Source organism: Nicotiana sylvestris, chromosome 4 (assembly GCF_000393655.2).
Source record: "Nicotiana sylvestris chromosome 4, ASM39365v2, whole genome shotgun sequence".
Taxonomy (NCBI): domain Eukaryota; kingdom Viridiplantae; phylum Streptophyta; class Magnoliopsida; order Solanales; family Solanaceae; genus Nicotiana; species Nicotiana sylvestris.
The window spans coordinates 17,572,489-17,597,952 of NC_091060.1; the positions used below are offsets into that span (position 1 = coordinate 17,572,489).

The window sequence follows — 25,464 nt, forward strand, 5'->3', positions numbered from 1 at the left end:
ACGAAGATGTAAGATTCTTACACTGTATTCCAACAATGGAAATACTTTTTCTCAAGATGACAGGGAAGGAACAAGGATGCAAAAATGAGAATTTAGAGTTTCGATCTTTCTGCAGCAATTCTCAGTTAGATAATGTTCTAAGATTAACTAAGGGCAGCTTTAGAAGTTTGTACATCAAATATATAAGTTCCTTTAAGAATATGTACGATGAACAATCATAGGCATGAGAAAAATGTAAAGACATACAGAGGAATTTCCAATAACGGTAGGTTTATCCAAAGGTTGAGCCGAGGGTCTCCCGGAAACAGCCTCTCTACCCTTCCGGGTAGGGGTAAGGTCTCTGTGCATCCTACCCTCCCCAGACCCCACTCCGTGCATGCTACTTGCAAATGACAGTGTGTTAATTGACGAAACTTGCGAGTGAGTGTCAAAATCTGAAACTATAGTGAAGCACTTAGAGGGCAATGGTTTCAATATAAGAAAGAAAGGCATTGCGAGTCGAGTATTGTCCACATAAAACACTGTATGATGATTGAAGGTAGTAAAAGAGATGATTTCGACTTAAACTCCATTAGGGGTAACTAGACCAAATTTCTCTTGGCATCAATGAAAACTTAGCCAAAAAAGGGAACACAATATATACAAAATATTCATATAAGCAATACCAACTAGTCAGGAATAAGGCTTGATTGCTGTTGTAACAGTTACATTGGGTTAGCTGTTTCCCAGGAGTTCCTTTATTTCAGTTAGACTTGTATGCTTGGTGGGGATATATTGAAATTTTGAGAACCTGTAATTTGTCTATACTATTGGAATGAAATGCGCCTGAATATAACTGAGTGGACATAAATGATTTGTATAGCCTCGACAAGTTGGGATTGAAGTTGGGAGTGAATAGAACTATGCACATCTACAATTATATCAAAATCTAGAAAATCCAGAATGATGCACCACACAGCTGGTAGAATTGCCTCCAGAAATGATAACAATGGGAATAAAACGCTGATGACACACCTGCTGCACTTCAGAAGCAACTTTCTGGTATAGATCATTGAGTTTTGGTAAATACATCTCCTTCATAGACTTGATCTGCATTACAATTTTCATTAAGTTGACTATATAAGTATCAGGACTACAGTCTCGTGTGGATAAGTAATAATTAGATCAATTGTACTATGCAGTAGAGAACAAACTAGAGAATCTTAGTAAAGAACCTTCAGATGAAACGGTTAAAATTGAAATAGAAGAGGAAGAATACAACTGATTAACCAATACATTTTGCAGGATTCAGCATGTGAATGATAAAATAAGCAACTGGGCATACTTCTCAATTGAGAATATATCAGTCTCTGTTAACATGCTCAATTTTCTATTTCCTCTATGAACTAGAATGCATAAAGTACCTTGCGGGAAGGGGTATGACCATGAATTTAGCTGAACACCTATTTTGGGAAACCTCCTCTATTACTCCATCAATCACAGGAAAATATTTCAGAATATTCAGCTATTTCTTATATTGTTATAACCAGCCAATTTATCAAAATCCACATGACTTTTCAATTGCCAAAACATCAATTTATAGCAAGTCATCTGTACTTTCCTCAGTTTTCAAAACCTTGTGCAAGTAAAAATACCATTGCAAACAATACCTTTTGGTAAACCTCCTCCTGCCAATCAGCTCTATTTGCGCATCTCGTCTGAGCTGTAGGATCTAAAGATGCTACAAATAAAACAAAAATATAGGATAGCACAAATATTAAAGAACCTGATTCCTTACAGCATTAAAATTTCACGCAAACTTTGGGACCATGTTAGTTATTTCAGGTATATTAATTCATTTTAATTTCCATCTAAATATACTTGTCTAAGAAAGTTAAGTTTCCCACTTAGAAAATATACTAACAGTTACATCTTTTAATCTATACAATTATAAAAGTACAAATCTCCAACACAAATTTTGATTACCTTTTGTAAGTGCATTTTGTGTTGGATAAAACTGTAACTACAATTAACTTTTGAAAATTCACTTTTTTCTTGCTCCCTTTCTTTATTACCGAGAAATCCCCAAAGCCAATGGTGCACAGTTCGAAACTCGGTGGATAATAGGGCCACCCCTCAATCGTTCTCCACTTAATCAAGATTTTGTCTGCATCGGGTTCGAGTCTATGACGTGCGCCTAACCTACACATCATAGGTTCGCTCTTACCGCTAGACCAAGGACTTGGGAGCTTCATTATTTTCTTATATCCTAGAAAGAGAGAATTTTTTTTTCTTTGATCGGTTAGAAAGAGTGATTTTTTTATTGATTAATTATATAAATTTCAATAATGTTTGAGACAATACGCGCCCATATACAAGAAGTATACCAAAAAGTAGAAAACCTACAAAAAAAAATGGTTTTCCACGAAAGACACCCAATCTTATATACAACAAGAATTTTATTGTGTTCCAAAAGAAAATAAGGAGAGGCTACTCCTCAAGTTAACAATATTCATATCTATCCCTTCAAAAGCTCTCATATTTATTTCTCTCCAAATAACCCACATAAGTGCTAGTGAAGTAACGTTCCATGCCCTGCGCCTTTACCTCCTCCCATCATTCCAATTGAACATTAACTCCTTTACCGTGCTTGGCATCACCCATGATATGCCAAAACCCATTAAGAATTTCCCACTATAACCTCGAGGCAAAGTAGGAATTGCAATGGGGAGGTGCGAGGCAGGGCGGGGTGGGTTTAGACATATGCAGGGTGGTGGGGGTTTAAGCATATGTGGTTGTGGGGTGGTGCGGGTTTAAGCATATGCGGTTGCGGGGCGGGTTGAAATAACTTTTTTTAAATAATTTGCGGGTGCGGATTTAAAATTTTTATCAAAGAAGGAAACTCATTTTTTAGCCTTTCTGGAGATGAAACCGGCCCGTAATATATTAAAACAAACAAAGTTTCATAATATTTGAAAAAAATCCCTGCACGTCAGATTTTCATCCTTGTATTGAAGTTCTAAAACTGTAATATTTAACATATAGTTTTCAATTAATTCTAAAAGTATTACCCCTTCATTTTGCTCAAATACTCAAAAAGGTAAATATCCATTAATTGATTTTGACATAGGTTCTTTTCCAATTTCTAATATAAGCTTGAAAAATAACATATACTCTTAATCCAATATAAAAAGTTAAAAATCAAAAGTTATTATAATATCAAAGATTTTTGTTAAGTAACTTTTATTTTAAATGTGTAAGATGTAATATTGTAATTCTCATAAGTATCTTGTCATGTTCTTTCCTTAGCTGAAGCCTCCCATAATCTTTAAAGTTAATAAAAAATATGAGAATATATCATAAAAGTATGACTAGTTCCAGCCAAAAGATAAAAAATTAAAATTAATAAAATGAAAGAGAAAAAAAATGAGCAGGTCGGGGCGTAGCGGGTGGACGCAGGTGTGGTGCGGGGTGGGTGAATGTGGGTGCAAATACTATGTGGGGCGGGTTGAAATTTTGTGGGTTAAGACAGAACTAAAGCTGTTAAACGGGTGGGCCGGGCCGGGTCCGTTTTTTTTACCCGTCCGGGTTTCGGGCCGGACCGGTTCCGGGTTGGTACAGTAACGGGTTTAGCGGGCTGGGTTAATCCGGGTAAAAATTGAACCATAAGGGTTACGGGTTGAGGGGGTCGGGCCGGGTTTAGTGTATTTTTAATTTTTTTTTGGAATTTTGTATAACTATTGTAAGTTATATTAATACTTTGTATTAATTAAAAGAAATTAAGAATACAAATAAGATGGGAAAAAATTGCACTTATTGCAAGTGCTACTTTATTTCTTAATTTCAAGTTTCAACTTTCAAACTTACAAAATGAAATGTTTACATTTTTTTCAACAAGTAAACTAGTAAAAGTAGTAATTTCAAATGTTTTGCATCGCCCTAGCAAGTTCATCATAATCAATATGAACCGATTGACCTTCTTCTGGCGTGTTAAATTCGGATGGGTTTCCATGTGTTAATATATCTCCAAGTTCCTCTTCTTCTGGGCTATCAATTATATAGTTATTGTAAATATTAATTTAGCTTGTTCATAGAAACATATAAATTTGGGGTTTCAGTTTCTCCAATCTCCATATAAATATATAAAGCATTCATTAATTGGTGATAATCAGACATTTTAATAGAAGGATTTAAAACTGCACCAATTAAGTAAATCGGAGGAATTGGAAAGAAATATTTTTTGAATTTTGCTTGCATTTTTTCAACAACATCCTTATATTTTTCTTTCTTCTTAAATTCAAATAGAAGAAAAGAAATTTCAGCTATATGTACTAAAGTCATAGTAACAGTGGGGTAATATGCTCCAGAAAACTCAACAGTAGCTGTATAAAATTTATGTAAAAATTTAACAACATCATTGATGACCTCCCAAGTATCACTTGTTAACATATGCCTTGGATCAGTACAATGTACAATGTACATTAAATTCAAGAAAAGAGAGCCAAATAAAAATTATAAAATTAGAAGATGAAATCTTGCAAATTGAAGGGAAGAGAGAAATTGAGAATTTGAGAATTGAGATTGAGATAAGAATTTTGAGTGAAAAAATGAAGAAGAGGGGGGAGGGTATTTATAGATTTTTAAAAGGGTTAATTTTGTAAAGTATTAAATACCAAAAATTTTAAAAAAAAATGGCCATTTATGCAACAAATCCGTTTGCCAACGGATATGTGATGAAGAATCTGATTTTCCAACCGATAGTGGGCCCCACGCTGCAGGAAAGTACAAAAAAAAAATAAAAAATCTGACAGTTAACCGGTTCGGGCACTGTTCATGCCAACCGGGTTACCCGGGCCCGGTTAACCGCTTGCCCAAATGAACCCCTCCGTCCCCGGCCTAACCCCCTACCCAGCCCACCCGGCCCCTTATGAACCGGGCCGATCCGGTTCCGGTTTAAACTGGTCTGGGCCGGCCCGGTTCCGGTCCAACCCGGCCCGTTAGCCACCTTTAGACAGAACCCCCGTTGCCATCCCGGCAAAAAGACAATTTAAAAGGAAATGATTGACATCTTCAACCCCCCACCCCCACCCCACCCCATCTTCCTGTACATGAAACGCCAACTAACACAAACAACTTGCCACTTCCTTAGATTCTGTGCCGTCAATATTATTGTATTGAAATTTTGTTTTAAATTTTAATGAATGCTACGGGTACCTTCTTTCTCAAATTGAAGGTGGGACTAGATTTCCAGTACAAATTCCATTTTGCTTTGTAATTTCAATTAAACCTACAATTCTCAAACCATTCTGTCAAAACTGATTCCGAATTACTAAATGAGAAAATTGTCTACGTCTTTTACTGTAAAAATAAACAAAAGAATATTCAAGTGTAAAATCATTGACAAAAGAAAAAAACAAGTACAAGTTGCAAGCGATAAAGGAAATTACCTCTCAATCCGCCGGCGGGAGCTACCGATAGGGTGGTACATTCACCACCACCCCACCCCGAGCCCGGGCCTTCCAATTCTTCCCATCCATCTCAATTCTGATCTAATTAATACCTCTTTCCCTATTGAAAATCAGAAAAAGAGGAAGCAATCGCATTATTGTATATAGAGAAATAGAGAAACTAGAAAAGGAAAGAACAAAAACGAATTTTGCGACATAAATAAAAAGAAAATAAGGAAGAAAAGGAAAGAGAAGAATTTTTTCCAACTGTTTTCGCGCGCTTTTCGAAGAATTAGTTGAGAAAAGGGATATGTTGTAGGTCGTGAGTTTTTTTTGGGCAAAATACATAAATTGTCACTTGACCTATGGTCCAAATCTCTGTTACACACTTTCTAGGAACGAATATTACTTTACACACCCAACTTTTTCAAAGTGTATCTAATACACACCACTTTTGGCAGCTGACGCGCGCGTGTTTTACACAAAAAAAAAGGCGAGTGAATGTAAAACTTTCGGGTCTAAACCATTATCTAAATGTCACATGTCCCCAGCCTTTGTTATTTTTTTCTTTTCTATTTTTAGTTATTTCATCTCCAAATAATTTGGTCTTTTTTCCACACACGCCCACCCGTATTCTTCTTCCCTTGGACACCTACTTTGTCATCTCCAATAACTAAACTCTGAAACACAAAAATAATTTTAGGGCTAGGTCCAAGTTTCAAATTAATTAGTCATCTCCTTCAAGTTTAAATATTTTTAGATCTGCTAATGAAATCAGTGACTGATTTCTCTATTTGTTTTCATAATTTTGTTTTTAGATCTGCTTATTTTTTCTTTGACTTCAAAAATTTACTTTTTTTTGAATGGGTGTGAAGAAAGGGTTTATAGTGTAGGTTTTACTCTAAAAATTATGGCGATAGTGATAGCTGTCATGGCCAACACTTAAAGCACCATGTGAAAGATCTGTGTGAATATTGGCCATGGCGATAGTAGTGGTTGCCATGGACAACACTTGATTCATGTGAATTTTTTTTTTCTGGTGGGTATTTCCATTGCTGTGGGATTTTAGAAGAGGCTTGGTGGGTATTTCCATGGAGTTTAGAGGAGGCTTGGTGTGGGAGTTTAAAGAAGATGAGAGACGGGAGGGTTGTTTCCCGTTTTTTCTTTTTTTTCTTTTAAATATATCAATTGTGGTGTAAATTTAGTATTTTTATTTTTTGTTTCTTGAGTTAGTACATGTGTCACGACCTTATTGGTGCGTGATATTATACATATTCTGAAAATTGGTTAAGAAAAAAGTGGTGTCTTAAATACACTTTGGAAAGGTTGAGTGTGTAAAGTAATATTCGTTCCTAGAAAGTGTGTAACAGAGATTTTGGCCATAAGTCAGGTGGCAACTTATGTATTTTGCCTTTTTTTTTGGTTTGTGCTAAAAATATGGATATGTAATGTCTCTTCTCTTCTAACACTTTTTAGATATTTAAACTGTAGCCACTTTTGTGGCATGTAATTAAAATTTTGTCACAACTTAAGCATATTGTAAGCCTAGCCACAAAATAATCAAGCGGCATATATGACCAGTGACCTCTTCTTGTATTTGTTATTTTGCTAACGATAAGTAGACGGACATGCCCTTGATGGAGGTCGGGCATTAAGGTTGTAGGCTAGGAGGTAGTTGAGCAATTTATACTTCGTACCGGGTGTGAGACTAGCCTAATAGGATTTCGTCTTAGATTGCTAGTGGTTAATGTTGTGTTCACACTATTCTTCTGTTTTCCATAATATAGGGCCTTATTTACTTGTTATGATTTTCATCTGTTTTCTGGTTCTTATGCCGTTGTTATTGTTTCTATGTTTTCTGATGATGGTACTGATGTATTTGTCTCTTTTCGTCTTCTTGAGCCGAGGGTCTATCGGATATAGTCTCTCTACTCCCTCGGAATAGAAGTAAGGTCTGTGTATAGTACTCATTATCCTTCTCAGACCCCACTTGTGAGGTTTCACTGGATTGTTGTTGTTGCTATCGATAAGTACATATTACTGTAGCATTAACTATATTTTTCTCCTTGTATGCGTCGAGAGTTAAAAGTTAATTAATCTAAGACAATTACCACCTTATTTTAAATAATGAAAAATCTTACGAATTCAAAAATACATGTCAAATATTACCAACACATTTTATTTTTGCTCGAAAGTTGGTCTTCATCAAACTTAAATTTGGCTGACCCTCACAAGCAAAGAATAACAAAAAGAAATTATTTGTGACGTGAACAACATCATTGAGAATTGATTAATTTTAAAAAGCTTCCAATTGGAAGTACAAAAATTGGAGTAAAAGGGAAATCCTATATATAAAATTATCTAAAAACTTTCCCACAAAATTGAACATAATGCTTTTACGTATCTCCAATGCAATCAAGAGCTTAACATTTGGCATTACAAATTAAAAGCTGCTTAATTTCTCATTTCTTATTATTCTCCGATATATAAAAGAAAATTCATCTCCAAATATCATATATGTGCTTTTCAGTCTCTTAGAAGGAATTTGCTTCTGGTTTAGTCAACTTGTTTATTTTCCTTCTAATTTAATTAAAGTGAATGATATTTTCCTTAACGAAATGAAGGTTCGGACAAAAGCAAATAACAAAAGTTCTGTAATCTAACGCAGCAAGCCTGAAAACACAATAAGAAATCTATAATTATTACTAAAGGGTCGTTTGTAATACATGGACTTATAATGTGGGATTGTAATGCAACAATTAATTTTTATCGGACGTTTAGTTTTTTATACTAAATATGGGATATATATGATAAAATTTAAAATATGATAATTTTTTGAACCTCATAAAATTAAGGGTGTTGATAATGGATTTCAGGGAGAGATTACAGGCAATTTTATCTTTTGGTGTTTAATCCATGTATTACTCTTCCATGTTATACCAAGTATAAAATAAAACACCAATTGATGCATTAAATTATACCAAGCTTAGCTATACATGATTCAAAATACAAATCAGGGAAAAAAGCAATACCAAAATATATGATCATTTCATAGCTATACATGATCATTTCATCTTATCCCCCAAAGTCAAACCAAACGACTCCTAAAAGTATTCCCAAACAAGGTTAAATTCTTTAGGTATGCCATTTCATTTGTATAGGTACTACAAATCCATTTTGAGTTTAACTGATATATATACTGGAAAAAAAAAACCACTACCTAGTCATTTACATGATAATTATATATATATATATATATATATATATATATATATATATATATATATATATATATATATGTGTGTGTGTGTGTGGATCCGTAACATGGAACATATAAAGCAGATAAGTAGCAGGCAACATATTGATATTGCAATTATTTTTAACAATGTCAGTGTATATAAATCAAACCATTTATAGTTACTTTATTATATATACAACCTTTTATCATGAAAAAAGGTGAACCTAACATGTGCAAAATGAGGATCTTCAATCTTATTTGCACCTGCACCAGCGCCTCTGAGCAGTAGGGCTTTTCCCGCATTTGTAGCAGAAACTGAAATTGCATCTGCAAATAGAAATTTACTGAGAGTTGCTCATTTGCATATCTGAAACCTTAAAAACTTAATGAGGATTCAAGTTGTTTCATCCAGTAAATATGTCGTTTCAATAATCTATGTAATTTAGATTTCTAATTGATGTAGGAGAATAACTAAAGGAAGAAACTGAAAATATACAGGCATATGGGACTTATTTCCTGGGTTTAACTTTGTACATTGAAAGTAAAAAAATTTATCTCACTATAAGATTACCTAAAAGATACTTGCACATAGTTGTTCATAATAACTACAATTAATAACTTGAAAAATAAGACGCAAAACCTATTACAAGACGCTAAATTACATTATTTACATTGTCAATGTATATAAGTAAAAAGAATTGGGTTTGGATGGGGGGTTGTTGTTAGTAAATAAAACTCCTGCTTTTTAGGTTTGTCCTAGTCCTTAGGAAGTAGTTTAACGTGGTTTTTGTTATCTAGTTTTTAGGAGAAAATTTTGTGGGGTAGTTCCTAATTTTTAGATTAAGTTTGCTATGTTTTTTTGTTATAAAAAGACTGCAGTTGCAGCATTGTAGTCAAGCAATTTCTTCTTCACGTCTATTGCCTCTTTCTCTGCTCTATTTTTCACTTATAAATCTACATCCTTCTCTGATTAGTTTTCTATCAGTGGTATCCAGAGCAAGGTTAGATCCAGAAAAAAGATAAACCCGTGTGAGAGAGAGTTTACCCAAAAATAAAAAAATTGTTCTTCATCTATGGCTTCAAAGAGCAATTTTGTGCAAGCGGCTATTCCCCGTTTTGATGGTCACTATGACCACTGGAGTATGCTGATGGAGAATTTCTTACGGTCAAAAGAGTATTGGCCAATTGTTGAAGACGGCATTAAAGCGCCAGCAGTAGGCGAAACTTTGACGGATGCTCAAAAGACTCAGTTTGAAGCAAGAAAGTTGAAAGATTTAAAGGCAAAAAATTATCTCTTTCAGGCTATTGAGCGTCCCATCTTGGAAACCATTCTTTGCAAAGAAACTTCCAAGGATATATGGGATTCTATGAAGAAAAAGTATCAAGGCTCTACAAGAGTGAAGCAAGCACAACTACAAGCCTTGAGGAGGGACTTCGAAACCTGGCAGATGAAGGAAGGAGAATCCGTCACCAACTACTGTGCTAGAACCATGGAGATATGCAACAAGATGCGATTCCATGGTGAGAACATGGGCGATGTCGTAACAGTGGAAAAGATATTGCGCTCTCTGACACCAAAGTATGATTATGTCGTTTGCTCCATTGAGGAGTCAAAAGACATAGATGTCTTATCACTTGACGAATTGCAGAGCTCCTTATTGGTGCATGAGCAGAAGATGAACCGTAGTTCAACTTCCGATGAGCAGGCTTTGAAGGCTTCTACTTTTATTTCTTCTTCCAATTCCAGAGGAAAAGGTAGAGGTAGAGGTCGAGGCAGAGGAAGAGGAGTTCGTGGAGGTAGAGATTCCTATAGGAATTTCAAAGCAAATAATGATCAATCTCAAGGCAAAGGCAGAGGTCGAGATTATGACAAATCCAAGATAGAGTGCTATAAATGTCATAAATTTGGTCATTATGCATCTGAATGTTATACTAGGCTGCCTAATGACAAAGAAAAGGAAGAGAAGTCCAATTACGCGGAGAACAAGGAAGGTGAAACCTTGTTGATGGCAATTCAAGTAGAGAAGGAAACCGAGCGAGATGTTTGGTATTTAGACACAGGCTGCACTAATCACATGACTTGAAGTAAGTCTTGCTTTTCTTACTTAAATGAAGGCTTCCGTTCTAAAGTTAGTTTTGGTGATTGTTCTACTGTGGATGCAACGGGAAAAGGTGACATCAAGATCAAAACAACAACAACAACAACGACCCAGTATAATTCCACAAGTGGGGTCTGGGGAGGGTAATATGTACGCAGACCTTACCCCTACCCCGAAGGATAGAGAGGCTGTTTCCAGGAGACCTTCGGCTCAAAAAAGCAACAGGAGTCGATATATTAATACCATAAAAATGCTTAATAAAATAACAGCAATATATAAGAGATATGATACAGAATAAGAAATACGAAATACGAAATAGATGGCTGGTATAGTAAAACTAGAAGGTAAAGTCCTGCATCAATAGACGACCAATGACATTCTTAGTCTAACTCCTAACTGGCTAGTCTCACTCTATTGTGCTGTAGAAATATTCTCAACTCTCCCCTAACCTACAACCTTAATGTTCGACCTCCATAATTCCCTGTCAAGGGTCATGTCCTCAGTAATCCTAAGTCGCGCCATGTCCTGTCTGATCACCTCTCCCCAATACTTCTTAGGTCGTCCTCTACCTCTCCGCGTGCCCACTACAGCCAGTCGCTCACACCTCCTCACCGGTGCATCAGTGCTCCTCCTCTGAATGTGCCCGAACCATCTGAGTCTTACTTCCCGCATCTTGTCCTCCATGGGGGCCACGCCCACCTTCTCTCGAATATCTTCATTCCTAATCTTATCCATCCTTGTATGCCCGCACATCCACCTCAACATCCTCATCTCTGCTACTTTCATCTTCTGGATGTGTGAGTTCTTTACCGGCCAACATTCAGTTCCATATAACATGGCAGGCCTAACCACTGCTCTATAAAACTTACCTTTTAGTAACGGTGGCACTTTCTTGTCACACAAGACTCCCGACGCTAACCTCCACTTCATCCACCCCACCCCTATACGGTGTGTGACATCCTCGTCAATCTCCCCGATCCCCTGAATAACCGATCCAAGGTACTTGAAACTACCTCTCTTGGGAATGACTTGAGAGTCAAGCCTCACTTCAACTCCCGCTTCCGTCGGCTCAACTCCAAATTTGCACTCGAGGTATTCCGTCTTCGTCCTGCTCAACTTGAAACCTTTAGACTCAAGAGCATGTCTCCAAATCTCTAGCCTCTCGTTGACGCCGCCTCGTGTCTCGTCAATTAGAATAATGTCATCAGCAAATAGCATGCACCATGGCACCTCCCCTTGAATATGATGAGTCAGTGCATCCATCACCAGGGCAAATAGGAATGGGCTGAGCGCAGACCCTTGGTGCAACCCCGTAATAACTGGAAAGTGTTCAGAGTCGCCTCCTACTGTCCTAACCCGAGTCTTAGCTCCATCATACATGTCTTTAATCACCCTAATATAGTCAATCGGGACCCCTTTATCCTCTAAGCAGCTCCATAAGACCTCCCTAGGAACCTTATCGTACGCTTTCTCCAGATCAATAAACACCATGTGGAGATCCTTCTTCCTATCTCTGTACTGTTCCACCATCCTCCTAATAAGGTGGATAGCTTCTGTGGTAGATCGTCCCGGCATGAACCCGAACTGGTTGTCTGAAATAGACACCGTCCTTCACACTCTCATTTCTACCACTCTCTCCCAAACTTTCATGGTATGACTTAGTAATTTGATGCCCCTATAGTTGTTACAGCTCTGGACATCACCTTTGTTCTTATACAACGGGACCATTGTACTCCACCTCCACTCTTCAGGCATCCTATTAGTCTTGAATATAACACTAAACAATGCAGTAAGCCATTCCAAGCCTGCTCTACCCACACACCTCCACAGTTCAACCGGAATTTCGTCTGGCCCGGTAGCTCTGCCCCTTCTCATCTTACGCATTGCCTCCATGACTTCATCGATCTCAATGTCCCTACAATTACTTACTTCATGGTGACTGTCGGCATTCCTCGATTCCCCAAGTATAATATCCTGATCCCCTTCTTCACTTAGAAGTTTATGAAAGTAGGTCTGCCACCTCCTCTTAATCTGGTCATCTCCCATCAAAACTTTGCCGTCATCATCTTTTATGCACCTCACTTGGTCCAGATCCCGAGTTGTCCTCTCTCTCGCCTTAGCGAGTCGGAATAACTTCTTCTCCCCACCTTTGTTCCTTAGTTCCTCATACAGACGAGCAAAAGCTGTCGTCTTAGCCTCCGTCACTGCCATCTTCGCCTCCTTCCTAGCTACCTTATACCTTTGACTGTTCTCTCTCTTCTCCTCCTCGTCAGTGCTCCCTACTAACCGCAGGTAAGCCGCCTTCTTTGCTTCCACTTTACCTTGGACAACTGCATTCCACCACTAATCTCCTTTTGTGGCCACCATTGTGGCCCGTAGATATCCCTAACACCTCTCTCGCCGCCTTTCTTATACAGTCCGCCGTCGTCGACCACATTGTGTTTGCGTCCCCACTACTTCTCCAAGCTTCCATTGTCGATAACCTTCCTTCCAACTCCTTAGCTTTATCCTTAGTTAAGGCGCCCCACCTAATCCTGGGGCGTCCTTGTACTGACCTCTTCTTCCTCCTTATCCTAATACAAATGTCCATCACCAAAAGCCTATGCTGCGTTGAGAGGGTCTCACCTGGGATAACCTTGCAGTCCTCGCACAACCTTCTATCGCATCTCCTGAGGAAGAGATAGTCAATCAAGATCAAAACCAAGAATGATTTTGTGGAAACAATCTCTAATGTGTTATATGTTCCTGATTTGAAAAGCAACTTACTAAGTGTTGGTCAGTTGCAAGAGAAAGGTTATGTCATCACTATTAAGAAGGGTGAGTGTGAAATTTATGACCCTGTGAGAGGAGCTATAGCAATAGTTCAGATGAGTTCCAACAGATTATTTCCGATAAAGATTGATAGTATTCAATCTTGTTTGATGACGAAAGTAAAGGATCTCTCATGGTTGTGGCATTTTCGTTATGGTCATTTGAGTTTTGGAGGATTGAAGACACTTCAGGAGAAGAACATGATCACAGGTCTTCCTCAAATTACTGCTCCTTCTCAAATTTGTGAAGGATGTGTTGTTGGCAAACAACACCAATCTCAATTCCCGAAAGGCAAATCATGGCGAGCAAAGCATGTTTTGGAGTTGGTTCACTCTGACATATGTGGGCCAATAAAACCAATCCCTAATAGAGGGAAAAGGTATTTTATTACCTTCATTGACGATTATTCAAGAAAGACTTGGGTGTATTTTCTGCGGGAAAAATCAGAGGCTTTTAATGTATTTAAAAGCTTCAAAGCTAATGTGGAGAATGAGACAGGAAAGACCATCAAGAGCTTCCGAACAGACCGTGGAGGCGAATATTGCTCTAAGGGATTTGAAGAATTTTGTGGGACTCATGGCATTCGAAAAGAGCTCACAACGGCGTATACACCACAACAAAATGGTATATCGGAGAGGAAGAATAGAACCATTCTCAACATGGTTCAAAGCTTGCTAGCTCGAGGAAGAGTTCCAAAGACATTCTGGCCAAAAGCAGTAAATTGGAGTATTCATATTTTGAATAGAAGTCCAACATTTGCTGTTCAAAACATGACTCCATAGGAGGCTTGGAGTGGAAGGAAACCTGTTGTAGATCACTTTAAAATTTTTGGTTGCGTTGGCTATGCACATATCCCAGACGAGAAGAGGAAGAAGCTTGATGACAAAAGCGAGAAGTGTGTCTTTCTTGGTGTTAGCGAGGCATCCAAGGCGTACAAGTTGTTCAATCCATTGACAAAGAAGGTTGTGACTAGCAGAGATGTTATTTTTGATGAAGAAAACTCTTGGGATTGGAATATGCAGCATTCTATTCCAATCTTAATTGATAATGAAGTCGAAGAAGCAGCAACAATACCCGAAAATTCCGAAAATTCTAATCCAGCAGCTGCTGAAATTTCACCCTCAACTTTGGAAGAAATTGATGCATCAGATTAGTCTCTTCATCGTGCTCGCAAAAGGCCCGCGTGGATGATGGATTATGAGGTAACAGGAATTGATGTAAATGAAGATGATTTTTCCTACTTTTCATTGTTTGCAGATAGTGATCCTACAACTTTTGAAAATGCTATCAAAGAGGAGAAATGGAGGAAAGCTATGGATGACGAAATTGATGCCATTGAAAGAAATGGCACCTGGGATCTATCAGATCTTCCAAAAGGGCACAAAACTATTGGTGTGAAGTGGGTATTCAAGACAAAGCTGAAAGAAGATGGTGAAGTTGACAAGTATTAGGCACGCTTAGTGGCTAAAGGATACAAACAAGAATATGGAATTGACTACACAGAAGTATTTGCTCCAGTTGCAAGACACGATACAATCAGATTGGTGATTGTATTAGCGGCACAGAACTCTTGGCCTATTTTCCAATTAGATGTCAAATCGGCATTTTTGTATGGGCACTTGGAAGAACAGGTATTTGTAGAGCAACCTCCTGGTTATATAAAAATTGGAAATGAGCATAAGGTGTACAAGTTGAAAAAGGCTCTTTACGGACTAAAACAAGCTCCGCGAGCTTGGTATAGTCGTATTGAGGCTTACTTTCTAAAAGTTGGTTTTCTGAAATGTCCATATGAACACTCTCTTTTTGTTAAAACTGGAGAATCTGGAAAAATACTCATTGTGTGTTTATATGTCGATGATCTTATATTTACTGGGAATGATAGTATTATGTTTGCCGATTTCAAGAAGTCTATGATGGATGAGTTTGAAATGTCCGATCTTGGTAAGATGCATTACTTTCTTGGATTAGAAGTAGTACAATCTGATGATGGAATATTTGTTTCCCAAGAGAAGTATGTACGAGAAATTTTGGACAGGTTCAAGATGCAGAATTGCAATCCCGCCAACACTCCAGTTGAGTTTGGCTTGAAGCTATGCAAAGTTGGAAGCAGAAAGAAGGTGGACAGCATATTCTACAAGCAAATTGTAGGTAGTTTGATGTATCTTACTGCTACAAGGCCCGACATCATGTATGCTGTAAGTCTCATAAGCAGATACATGGCGAGCCCAACTGAAATTCACCTGCTAGCTGCTAAGAGAATCCTTCGCTACTTACAGGGAACTAAGGATTTTGTTTTGTTCTACAAGAAGGGTGAAAAATCTGATTTGATTGGTTTTACTGACAGTGATTATGCAGGAGATCAAGACGACAGAAGGAGCACTTCAGGTTATGTTTTTATGTTAGGTACGGGGGCTGTTTCGTGATCTTCTAAGAAGCAATCAATTGTCACTTTGTCAAGTACCGAAGCTGAATTTGTTGCTGCTACAACTTGTGCTTGTCAAGCTGTTTGGTTAAGGAGAATTCTTGAAGAACTGAAATTCAAACAAGAAAAACCAGCTACAATTTTCTGTGACAACAACTCTGCCATCAAGTTGTCAAAGAATCCGGTGCTACATGGAAGAAGCAAACACATTGACATGAAGTACTATTTCTTGCGAGATCTCAACAATGAAGGAACAATAGAGATAACATATTGCCGTAGTGAAGACCAGTTGGCGGATATTTTCACTAAACCTCTCAAGTTACTTTCTTTCCAAAATTTGAGAAGATTGTTGGGACTTTGCACCATGGAAGAACTCAAGAAATTGAAGCTCGAAAGCTTTCAGTTTAAGGGAGGGTGTTAGTAAATAAAACTCCTACTTTTTAGGTTTGTCCTAGTCCTTAGGAAGTAGTTTAACGTGGTTTTTGTTATCTAGTTTTTAGGAGAAAACTTTGTGGGGTAGTTCCTAATTTTTAAATTATGTTTGCTATGTTTTTTTGTTATAAAAAGACTGCAGTTACAGCATTGTAGTCAATCAGTCAAGCAATTTCTTCTTCACGTCTATTGCCTCTTTCTCTGCTCTATTTTTCACTTATAAATCTACATCCTTCTCTGATCAGTTTTCTATCAGTTGTTGGCGAAGCAACAGCTTAAATTGCCAGCCTCAACTTTTCATCCACAAGAGGTCGTTGAATTTCCACGAAACAGTGGAAGAACAAGACTCATTACAGGGCATACAATTTAATATGGACATATAACTAGGTGGCTGAGATGTTAGATAGCTACGCGAGAAGGGATGTGAAAAGTGTCTTCTCCCTTATTAGTTGTTTCGAAAAGGAACACTGATCGTGGTCATATGTAGGTAGAAACATGTGCGTATAATAGAGTGATTTCACAATCATGCCAACCATACGAAAACCAATTATGTGCATGAATTTAATTTTTAACTGATGTGTAAGAGTTTTTTCCACTGTCAGATTATCGAATAGATAATACAAGTGACAGCCCGTATTAAGAGAGATTAATAATTTGAAAAATAAGGCAGATATCCTGTTACAACAGGTTAAAATTCATCGATAGTGCAAAAAGTCTTTATATCAGTGTAAAAGTTAAAACCATATGTAATGAGAGAGAGAGAGAGAGAGAGAGAGAGAGAGAGAGAGAGAACCTGCATTGCATATGATTGCAGCCTGCAATTCGTTCGACATACATATTACAGCTAGGACATTTAGTCCATTGCTTTTGCTCCACAAGTTCTTTGAACAAAGTGTCATTCACCTTTGAACATCCATTTTCTTCACAGACATTCCATGGAAGCCCACACTGAAAGCAAATCAATCTTCTGCAGTTAGGACACTCCGATTTTCCAACAACATCCCCACACTCTTTAACAATGAGTTCTCCACAATCTTGATAAGGGCAGTAACATTTCTCGAATCCTAAATGAGCCTGCTTGCAGAGAAGGTCACACCACTTCTCGAAAATCGATAAGGGAATCATCGTTCTACATACTAGAGGGTCCAAAAGTTTCCCACAATCTACATATGGGCACTGTATATCAGCAATCCTTAGTTGGATTTTCACTTCGACGTGCCTCTCTATGCATTTTGAGCAAAAAGAATGATTGCAACTATGAAAATTGTTGAATTTCTTGGTTATTGGAACAACTTCAGTGCATATTTCACATGTAAATGTTGGTAGTATTTGATCATTATGCTCTTCAACATTATCTCCCCAGTCTTCTCTCTTTCTCTTCATGCTTCCTTGAGTAATTTCCCTTTCCTGGCAAGAATCTATATCTAAAATATTATAAACAATCAAAAAACCTATATTTTAACTATTAGAAAGAAAAAGCACGAAGCACCAACACGAAATGTTGATCAACTCTTTTACCTTTTAAAAATATATTTCAAATTGGACAAAATTGTCATTTAATTATTTTCCTAATATTTTTATGAAGAATTATTCTCCTAATATTTAGAAATTTGAAATCAACTAATATCTTGCTTCTTAAATCTTTCTTTATTTGAACTAGGAAACCCTAATATTTCGGGTTTTAAAATCAATTTGAGATTTTGCCATATTTAAACTACGTAATATAATTATAGTTCCTTCCAAAGATGCAGTAAGCCAAAACCAATAAGCCCCCACTTGCCGATAAATCACTTAGAAATTTTTGGGCGCAACGTTCTACTAATTGCTTCATTCAAACTGAAGCATACAATTCGCTATAGCAGTTAAGCAACAAATATAACTTCATGACAAGCAAATACTTGTACTAGAGAGACACAAGATACTGTTGCCCATTTAACTAAATAGGATAAATCTTAATCATTTAACTTACACCTTTTTTAAAATTTTTATTTTACTTATCTTTAATATTTAAGTGGTTTTTTAGATTTTTTGTACATGTATCCCACAACGTGCGTACTCAAAGACTAGTGTCTAAAATATATCCGCTAATTTTGATCTTTCCCTTTAAAATTGTACCAAATAGTTGTAATCAATGTGATTTGGAGAATGATAACTTGAGATTAACAAATTTTCTATCACCAGCTTTCTATATAGTCCTCTCACTACGCTTGACAAGGCTAATTTGAGCTATAGCCCACCATATTTGACTTGACTTTTCTATTTTTCTAACCATCCTCCACTTTACTTCTCGCCCTCTACCCCCATGACCTAAAAAGTTGACATACGCCAAAGAACAAACAAGAAGTCAAGGATCATAATTAATTAGATCCAATGATTTACACAATTTTGGTAGGATTTCTGCATGTATACGAACATGCTTTGGAAAGGATTGGATTGGATTGGTCAATCTTGAAGTTTTGCTGCTGCATTTGGGGTCCAAAAGGGTCATCCTGGAAACCGTCCATTGTATAATTTAGCTCGAAATCAAGGACATTCCCGAGATAATCCCATTTAGGATAAAAATCCTGAATTTGGTATATTTCAAAGCTTACATCTATTGAGGAAGCAAAAGAGAATGCTGCAGTTATTTATTCAAGCAACATGCCCTTAAGTTCTTGGAATAAAAACACGAATTCATAGGATAACTATTGATTCCTGTCCTTTTCTGTATGAATTAGTAATCGGAGCTATTGATGGATTATTCCTAAATTATCTATGAAAAGATCTTATCTATATTCTAATCCTTTTTAAAATTTGAACTTCAAACGGCTGATCATAGCATCAAGGTACAAGTTAATTGAAGTCCCAGTGAGGGAACAAAAGATTTAGGTATGCAATAGGAGTTGCTTTGTACTCTACTCATTCTTTCCTGCAGAAATGTTATTTGGAAAGTGATTGGATGTGTTTCCATAGTTTGAAGCTTAGTTTTCATACTTGAGATTGCAGAATGTTTTATTACTTCATATGTGTCAACTTGCAGGACAAGATTCAGGACAGATGGTGATCTTCAACATTTATGGATTGTTTGACTTATCTTACTTGCTTTGTTGTCCTCAGACAAATTAGAACTGATTAATATTTTTTGCCTTTCAAACTTTGGTTCTTGTTTCCTATGTTTTCCTTTTATAAGGAAGTTTCTAAAGCTTCCCTTAATCTTTTTGAAGGTTGTTTACCTTGTATTCAAATTTATTTGGAATTTGATGTTATGAGTTCGTTAACCATATTAAGGTATTCGTGAAAACTAATTTATCAAATGCTTGCTTCGCTTAGAAAGTTTTTGGAGCACTTTACTCTTCTATAGACATATCACAAGGGTCATTGATAAGATGTAAAACTATTCTATATAAACATACTCTGACATTCACTATTTGGTAGATACTCAAATAGTATTTTGTCTGATAAAGTTAGCATACTGTGTAAATGAATAATATTACATTCTACATCAAACTGTTAGCACGGGCATCCAATTCTAGTACTAACAGATACGAGAATCATAAACCATTGCATTTCGAAAACTGATTCCCAAATGAGAACTTTGACTAAGTTTTTATTATTAGACAAACAGACAACAGTATATAGAGTCTTAAATGATCTGCTTTTCTTTTGTTCTTTTATAGTTTGGGATTTCTAATACAAAGAAAAAAGGATGGTCAGAAAGTAGATAAGCAACACTTCAAGGGGCTAGGACTCTGATCTAGAGCACAAATCAGTACTTACTAAGAGTAGTCACCTAAATATTACAGATAAGGGGCATGTTATTTGCTCAAACATTAATAGAACGGGAAAGGGTTAAGTTTGCCTGCGAACTATTCGATATTGTGCAATTTTACCCTCTGTTTCAATTTAGGACCAATCTTGCCCTTGCCGTTAGCCAAGAAATGCAAAATACCCTCCTCATTAACGGAACTCCAACTGGGATGAAAAAGGCTTAACATATTATATAATCTGCTGACTTGGCTGCTTATTTGGACATATCTCTCATTTGCATTAATATATCATTGACTCTTCCCCAAATTAGGATTCCCAATGGCAAACGACTAGTATATTGGTTCAAGCATCTAAATTTCCTGTACACTAAGTAGAAGCAGAGAGGAGCAAGCTTTTTCAACAGCAGAACTAAGTAATTAGGTTATAGAAAGTGTCTTGCTAATGTGAAATATAGCACATGAAGTTTCATTATTCACCTGGGCCAAGGGCATTCTGACCACTAGATGCAGCATTGATCGAATTGGTCGTAGGATGTTGAGATTTTGTCTCCATAGTCAGCATCTTTAGAGATATTTTTCGTAGATAATCTGGCTGCAATATAAGATAAATTTGAGTTAAATTCAGAAATGCATACAAAATGTTAAAATGACTTGAAACGTAAATGCACATTAATACAAACAGGAATAATGTCAACCAGGTGGAAAGCAATTGCATTATTCAAACAAATAGAAGCAGGTTTACACTGCATACCTGACTTATAGCAGCAGTATAGATCTTTTCCTCAAACCTCAATGCAATTTTCTTGAGCTCCTGAACTCCTTCTTCTCCAGTGACAGGAAGATGCCTCTTTAAGGTCTCGGTTCTATACAGTCATATCAACAAAAAATCAGCTTAACGGGTTGATAAGAGCAGAATCTAGAAAAAACATTTTTTAACGATAAAAATGTTTTGACATTACGCCCTGTGATGAAAAGCCTAAGACCTGTTTTCTTGTGACAATATTAGTCAGTATTATTATCCAATTAACTCGCGCTGCTACCTGTCATTTCGACATATCTAGAACAAAATGTAAGGCACAGAGAGTTAAAGTAGGCTTTCCACTCGGACTAGTTCCTTGAGTGATTACCAGAATTGGAAATATTTATGGCATCAACTTCCAATTAACCCACCCAATAATCGGATTACTCAATTCGCTTAGAGAAGTGTGTTTTCATTAATGGAAAGCCGAAAAACAGGTATCCATTAGACTTGTCAAACTTCTGCCTAAATGATTATTCTCAGAAGCTAAACACAAAGGAAACCTAAAGTTGAAATCCAAAATCCTTGACAAAAGAAAAAAAAAAAAAGAACAAGCTGCAAGAAAAGAAAAAGAAAATTACATCTTGTTGACAATCCTTTGACGAGAATCAGGTAGAAGTTGAGTCCGCCAATCAACGGCGTCCATATCTCCGGCTGCAGCTCCAGCTGGGGCGGTACCTTCACTCCCCAAAATATGCATTTCATTTCAAAGCTTCTTCGTTAGACAACTAAATCTGACACTTCTTTAAGCAGATAAAAGTTTTTCTTCCCCTCAGAACATAAAACAATCAGAAGAAAAAAAATTTAGATGATGTTCAAAGGCGATATCAATGATGAGACTTGAGAGGCAGAGGGCGGGGCTTGTAATGTCAAGGTAGGTATGGAAGTCGGAGGGTAACTGAGAATTTTCAGTGGTAAGAAAGGAACATTGCGAGAGAGGGGAGAGTGAACACTTTCCTGTACACTTTGTAGCCATAGAGAGCAAGCTTTTCCAACATCATAACTAAGTCATTAGGTTTATACAAAGCGTCCTGTCACACAAATGATTTGTCAATGTGAAATACAGCACATGAAATTTCATTGCTCACCTGGGTCATGAGCATTCTGACCACTACTTGCAGCATTGGCCGAATTGGTCATAGGATTTTGAGAGTCTGTCTCCATAGTCAGCATTTTTAGAGATATTTTTCGTAGATAATCTGGCTGCAATATAAGATGAATTTGAGTTAAATTCAGAAATGCATACAACATGTTAAAATGACTTGAAACGTAACTGCACATTAATACAAACAGGAATAATGTCAACCAGGTGGAAAACAATTGCATTATTCAAACAAATAGAAGCAGGTTTGCACTGCATACCTGACTTATAGCAGCAGTATAGATTTTTTCCTCAAACCTCAATGCAATTTTCTTGAGCTCCTGAACTCCTTCTTCTCCAGTGACAGGAAGATGCCTCATTAAGGTCTCGGTTCTATACAGTCATATCAACAAAAAATCAGCTTAACGGGTTGATAAGAGCACAATCTAGATAAGACGTTTTTTAACGATGAAAATGTTTTGACATTACGCCCTGCGGTGAAAGCCTAAGACCTGTTTTCTCGTGACAATATTAGTTAGTATTATTATCCAATTAACTTGCGCTGCTATTTGTCATTTCGACATATGTAAGCCACAAAGAGTTAAAGTAGTTTTTCCACTCGGACTAGATCCTTGAGTGATTACCAGAATTGGAAATATCTAGGTCATCAACTTCCAATTAATCCACCCAAAAATAGGATTACTCAGTTCGCTTAGAGAAGTGTGATTTCATTAAAGGAAAGCCGAAAAACAGGTGTCCATTAAACTTGTCAAACTTCTGCCTAAATGGTTATTCTCAGAAGCTGATAAACACAAAGGAAACCTGAAGCCGAAATCCAAAATCCTTGACAAAAGAAAAAAAGTACAAGTTGCAGAAAAGAAAAAGAAAATTACATCTTGTTGACAATGCTTTGACGAAAATCAGGTAGAAGTTGAGTCCGCCAATCAGCGGCGTCCATAGCTCCGGCTGCAGCTCCAGCTCGGGCGGTCCCTTCACTCCCAAAATATGCATTTCATTTCAAATGCCTCTTCGTTAGACAGCTAAATCTGACACTTCTTTAAGCAGATAAAAGTTTTTTTTCCCCTCGGAGCATAAAAACGATCAAGGTAGGTACAGAAATCGGACAGCAACTGAGAATTTTCAGTGGTGAGAAAGGAACATTGACGAGAGAGGGGAGATTGAACACTTTCCTCTACACTTTGTAGCCAAAGAGAGCAGGCTTTTCCAACATCATAACTAAGTAATCATGTCAGACAAATGATTTGTTAATGTGAAATACAGCACAGGAACTTTCATTCCTCACCTGGGTCATGGGCATTCTGACCACTACTTGCAGCATTGCTCAAATTGGTCATAGGATTATGAGATTTTGTCTCCATAGTCAGTATCTTTAGAGATATTTTTTGTAGATAATCTGGCTGCAACATTAGATAAATTAGAGTTAAAATTCAAAAATGCATACAACATGTCAATGACTTGAAACGGAGGCGGATCCAGAATTTGAAGTTTATGTGTTCCTACCGTAATTTCAAACTAATATACAATAATAACTAGGTTCACGATTAGATATTTATAAATAGTTAATGGATTTCGTAATAGAAATACAGCGTCTATGCAAACGTTACTGGTTCCCGGTATTGGGAACCCAGTAACAGCACTCTAGATCCGCCCCTGACTTGAAATGTAAATGCACATTAATACAAGCAAGAATAACATCAACCAGGTGGAAAACAATTGCACTATTCAAACAAATAGAAGCAAGTTTAGATTGCATACTTGACTTGTAGCAGCGGTATAGATCTTTTCCTCAAACCCAACTGCAATTTTCTTGAGCTCCTGAACTCCTTCTTCCCTAGTGACAGAAAGCTGCCTCTTTAAGGTCTCGGTTCTACACAGCCATATCAGCAAGAATTCAGCTTAACAGGTTCATGAGAGCATAATCTATATAAATGCCTTTTAAAGATGAGATATAATTGAGATTACACCCTGCTTCGAAAGCCAAAAACCTGTTTTCCCTTAACAATATCAGTTTAACGGGGGCAGATGTAGTCATGTAGAGTGTAATATATAGGTTCGACTGAACCCAGTAGGTTTGACGCAAACTATACATGTGCTAGGAAATCCACAAATTTGAACAAAATTTCGAACCCAATTTTTAGCACTTGAAGTAGCAGTCTGTCCTAGAATTTTGAACCCATAAGTTCAAATAAAAAATCCACCTATATTCAGCTATCATCCAATTAATAAATTGATGCAACCTGTCATTTTTGACATATCTTTTTAGATAAGGAATTGTTGACATATCTAAGGCAAAATATAAGCCACTATATAGTTAAACCGAAGGGTGCGGCTTAGTGATCAATGAAGTAGAAGGAGCACCATGAGTTTTCAGGTTCAAATCCCAGCGGAAGTTAAAAGACAATAGGTCATTTATTCTCATCTCCGTAAGCCTTGGTACTTGTGCCATTGGGAGGTAGTAGCTATCCGAGGTAATAGTCTAAGCTGGCTCATACACCACCGTCAGAAAAAAAGTAGGTTTTTCACTTGAACTAATTCCTTGAATGATTACCAACAACAACAACAAACCCAATTGATTCCAACAAATGGGGTCTGATGAGGATAGGGTGTACGCATACCTCACCCCTACCCTGGGAGGAAGGAGAGGCTATTTCAGTTGGACCCTTGGCTAAAGAAAGAAGCAGCGGCATTGAGTGATCACCAATACTGGAAAATTCTATGGCATACATTTCCAATTCACCTGGACAAGTGAGTTTTCACAAAATGGAAAGCAGAACAAAAACAAGTCCCCAAGTTGACTTGTCAAAACTTCTGCCTAAACGATCATTTTCAGAAACAGATAAACACAAAGGAACACTATAAGTCGGAATCCAAAATCATTGATAAAAAGAAAAACAAGGAAAAATAGAAAAGGAAAGGGAAATTACATGTTGTTGACAATCCTTTGGCGAGAATCGGGTAGAAGTTGAGTGCGCCAATCAGCAGAGTCCATAGCTCAATTCTGATCTAAGCGATTATTTCTTCCAATCGAAAATCAGTTTTACTGCTTATGATCAAAGAAAAAGAACAAAACGATGTCGCGAGATATTCCGGGAGAAAATAGAATCAGAGATAGATTACAACGTTTCCTCAGGAAAATAGGAACCAATTGCGTAAGTGCATTATTTTACTACTAAGAGGCCGTTTGGATCGGCTTAAAAAGGTGATTTTTTTAGAAAAAGCCAAAAACAATAAGTCGGGTTCCCTTATGGTTTTAGCTTGTTGTAAGTAGTTTTTAGCTTATTTTAAATAATTTATAGCTTTGTCAAACATTGAAAAAGCTAAAAAGAACTTAAAAACTGATTTGACCAACTTAAAACTATTTGACAGACTTAAAGCCAATCCAAATACCC

General features: G+C 37.0%; 1 protein-coding gene and 1 long non-coding RNA gene across 4 annotated transcripts; both read right to left on the minus strand.

Moving 5' to 3' along the window:
* Nucleotides 1-669: 669 nt before the first annotated feature.
* On the minus strand, nt 670-5,673 carry LOC104213404 (uncharacterized). The gene is made up of 3 exons (XR_707624.2): nt 5,427-5,673; nt 1,650-1,720; nt 670-1,089 (listed from the first exon to the last, which is right to left on the minus strand). It is a non-coding gene; the product is annotated as an uncharacterized lncRNA (long non-coding RNA).
* Nucleotides 5,674-8,773: 3,100 nt separating this feature from the next.
* Nucleotides 8,774-25,244, minus strand: LOC104227178 (uncharacterized). 3 transcript variants are annotated; one of them, XM_070171773.1, is made up of 12 exons: nt 25,000-25,241; nt 24,691-24,887; nt 23,831-23,942; nt 23,358-23,472; nt 22,948-23,044; nt 22,336-22,447; nt 22,062-22,176; nt 21,555-21,651; nt 20,926-21,037; nt 20,652-20,766; nt 17,222-17,846; nt 8,774-8,991 (listed from the first exon to the last, which is right to left on the minus strand). In XM_070171773.1, exons 4-12 carry the CDS (start codon nt 23,431-23,433, stop codon nt 8,919-8,921), a joined length of 1,422 nt encoding a protein of 473 aa, XP_070027874.1. In that variant the 5' UTR covers nt 23,434-23,472; nt 23,831-23,942; nt 24,691-24,887; nt 25,000-25,241; the 3' UTR covers nt 8,774-8,918. The 3 variants fall into 3 exon arrangements, with proteins under 3 accessions (XP_070027874.1, XP_070027873.1, XP_009777663.1); XM_070171772.1 differs by lacking the exon at nt 24,691-24,887; XM_009779361.2 differs by lacking the exons at nt 8,774-8,991; nt 24,691-24,887 and having other exon boundaries at nt 17,757-17,835; nt 25,000-25,244.
* Nucleotides 25,245-25,464: the final 220 nt, after the last annotated feature.

What these genes read in the sequence shown, in the direction of transcription:
- LOC104227178 (XM_070171772.1), bottom strand. Translation starts at nt 25,064, where the DNA reads ATGGACTCTGCTGATTGGCGCACTCAACTTCTACCCGATTCTCGCCAA. An exon ending in ATACCGCTGCTACAAGTCAA is followed by an intron (nt 23,473 to 23,830) that starts GTATGCAATCTA and finishes CTAATGTTGCAG; the next exon opens with CCAGATTATCTACAAAAAAT. An exon ending in TCAGAATGCCCATGACCCAG is followed by an intron (nt 23,045 to 23,357) that starts GTGAGGAATGAA and finishes TTGGGAGTGAAG; the next exon opens with GGACCGCCCGAGCTGGAGCT.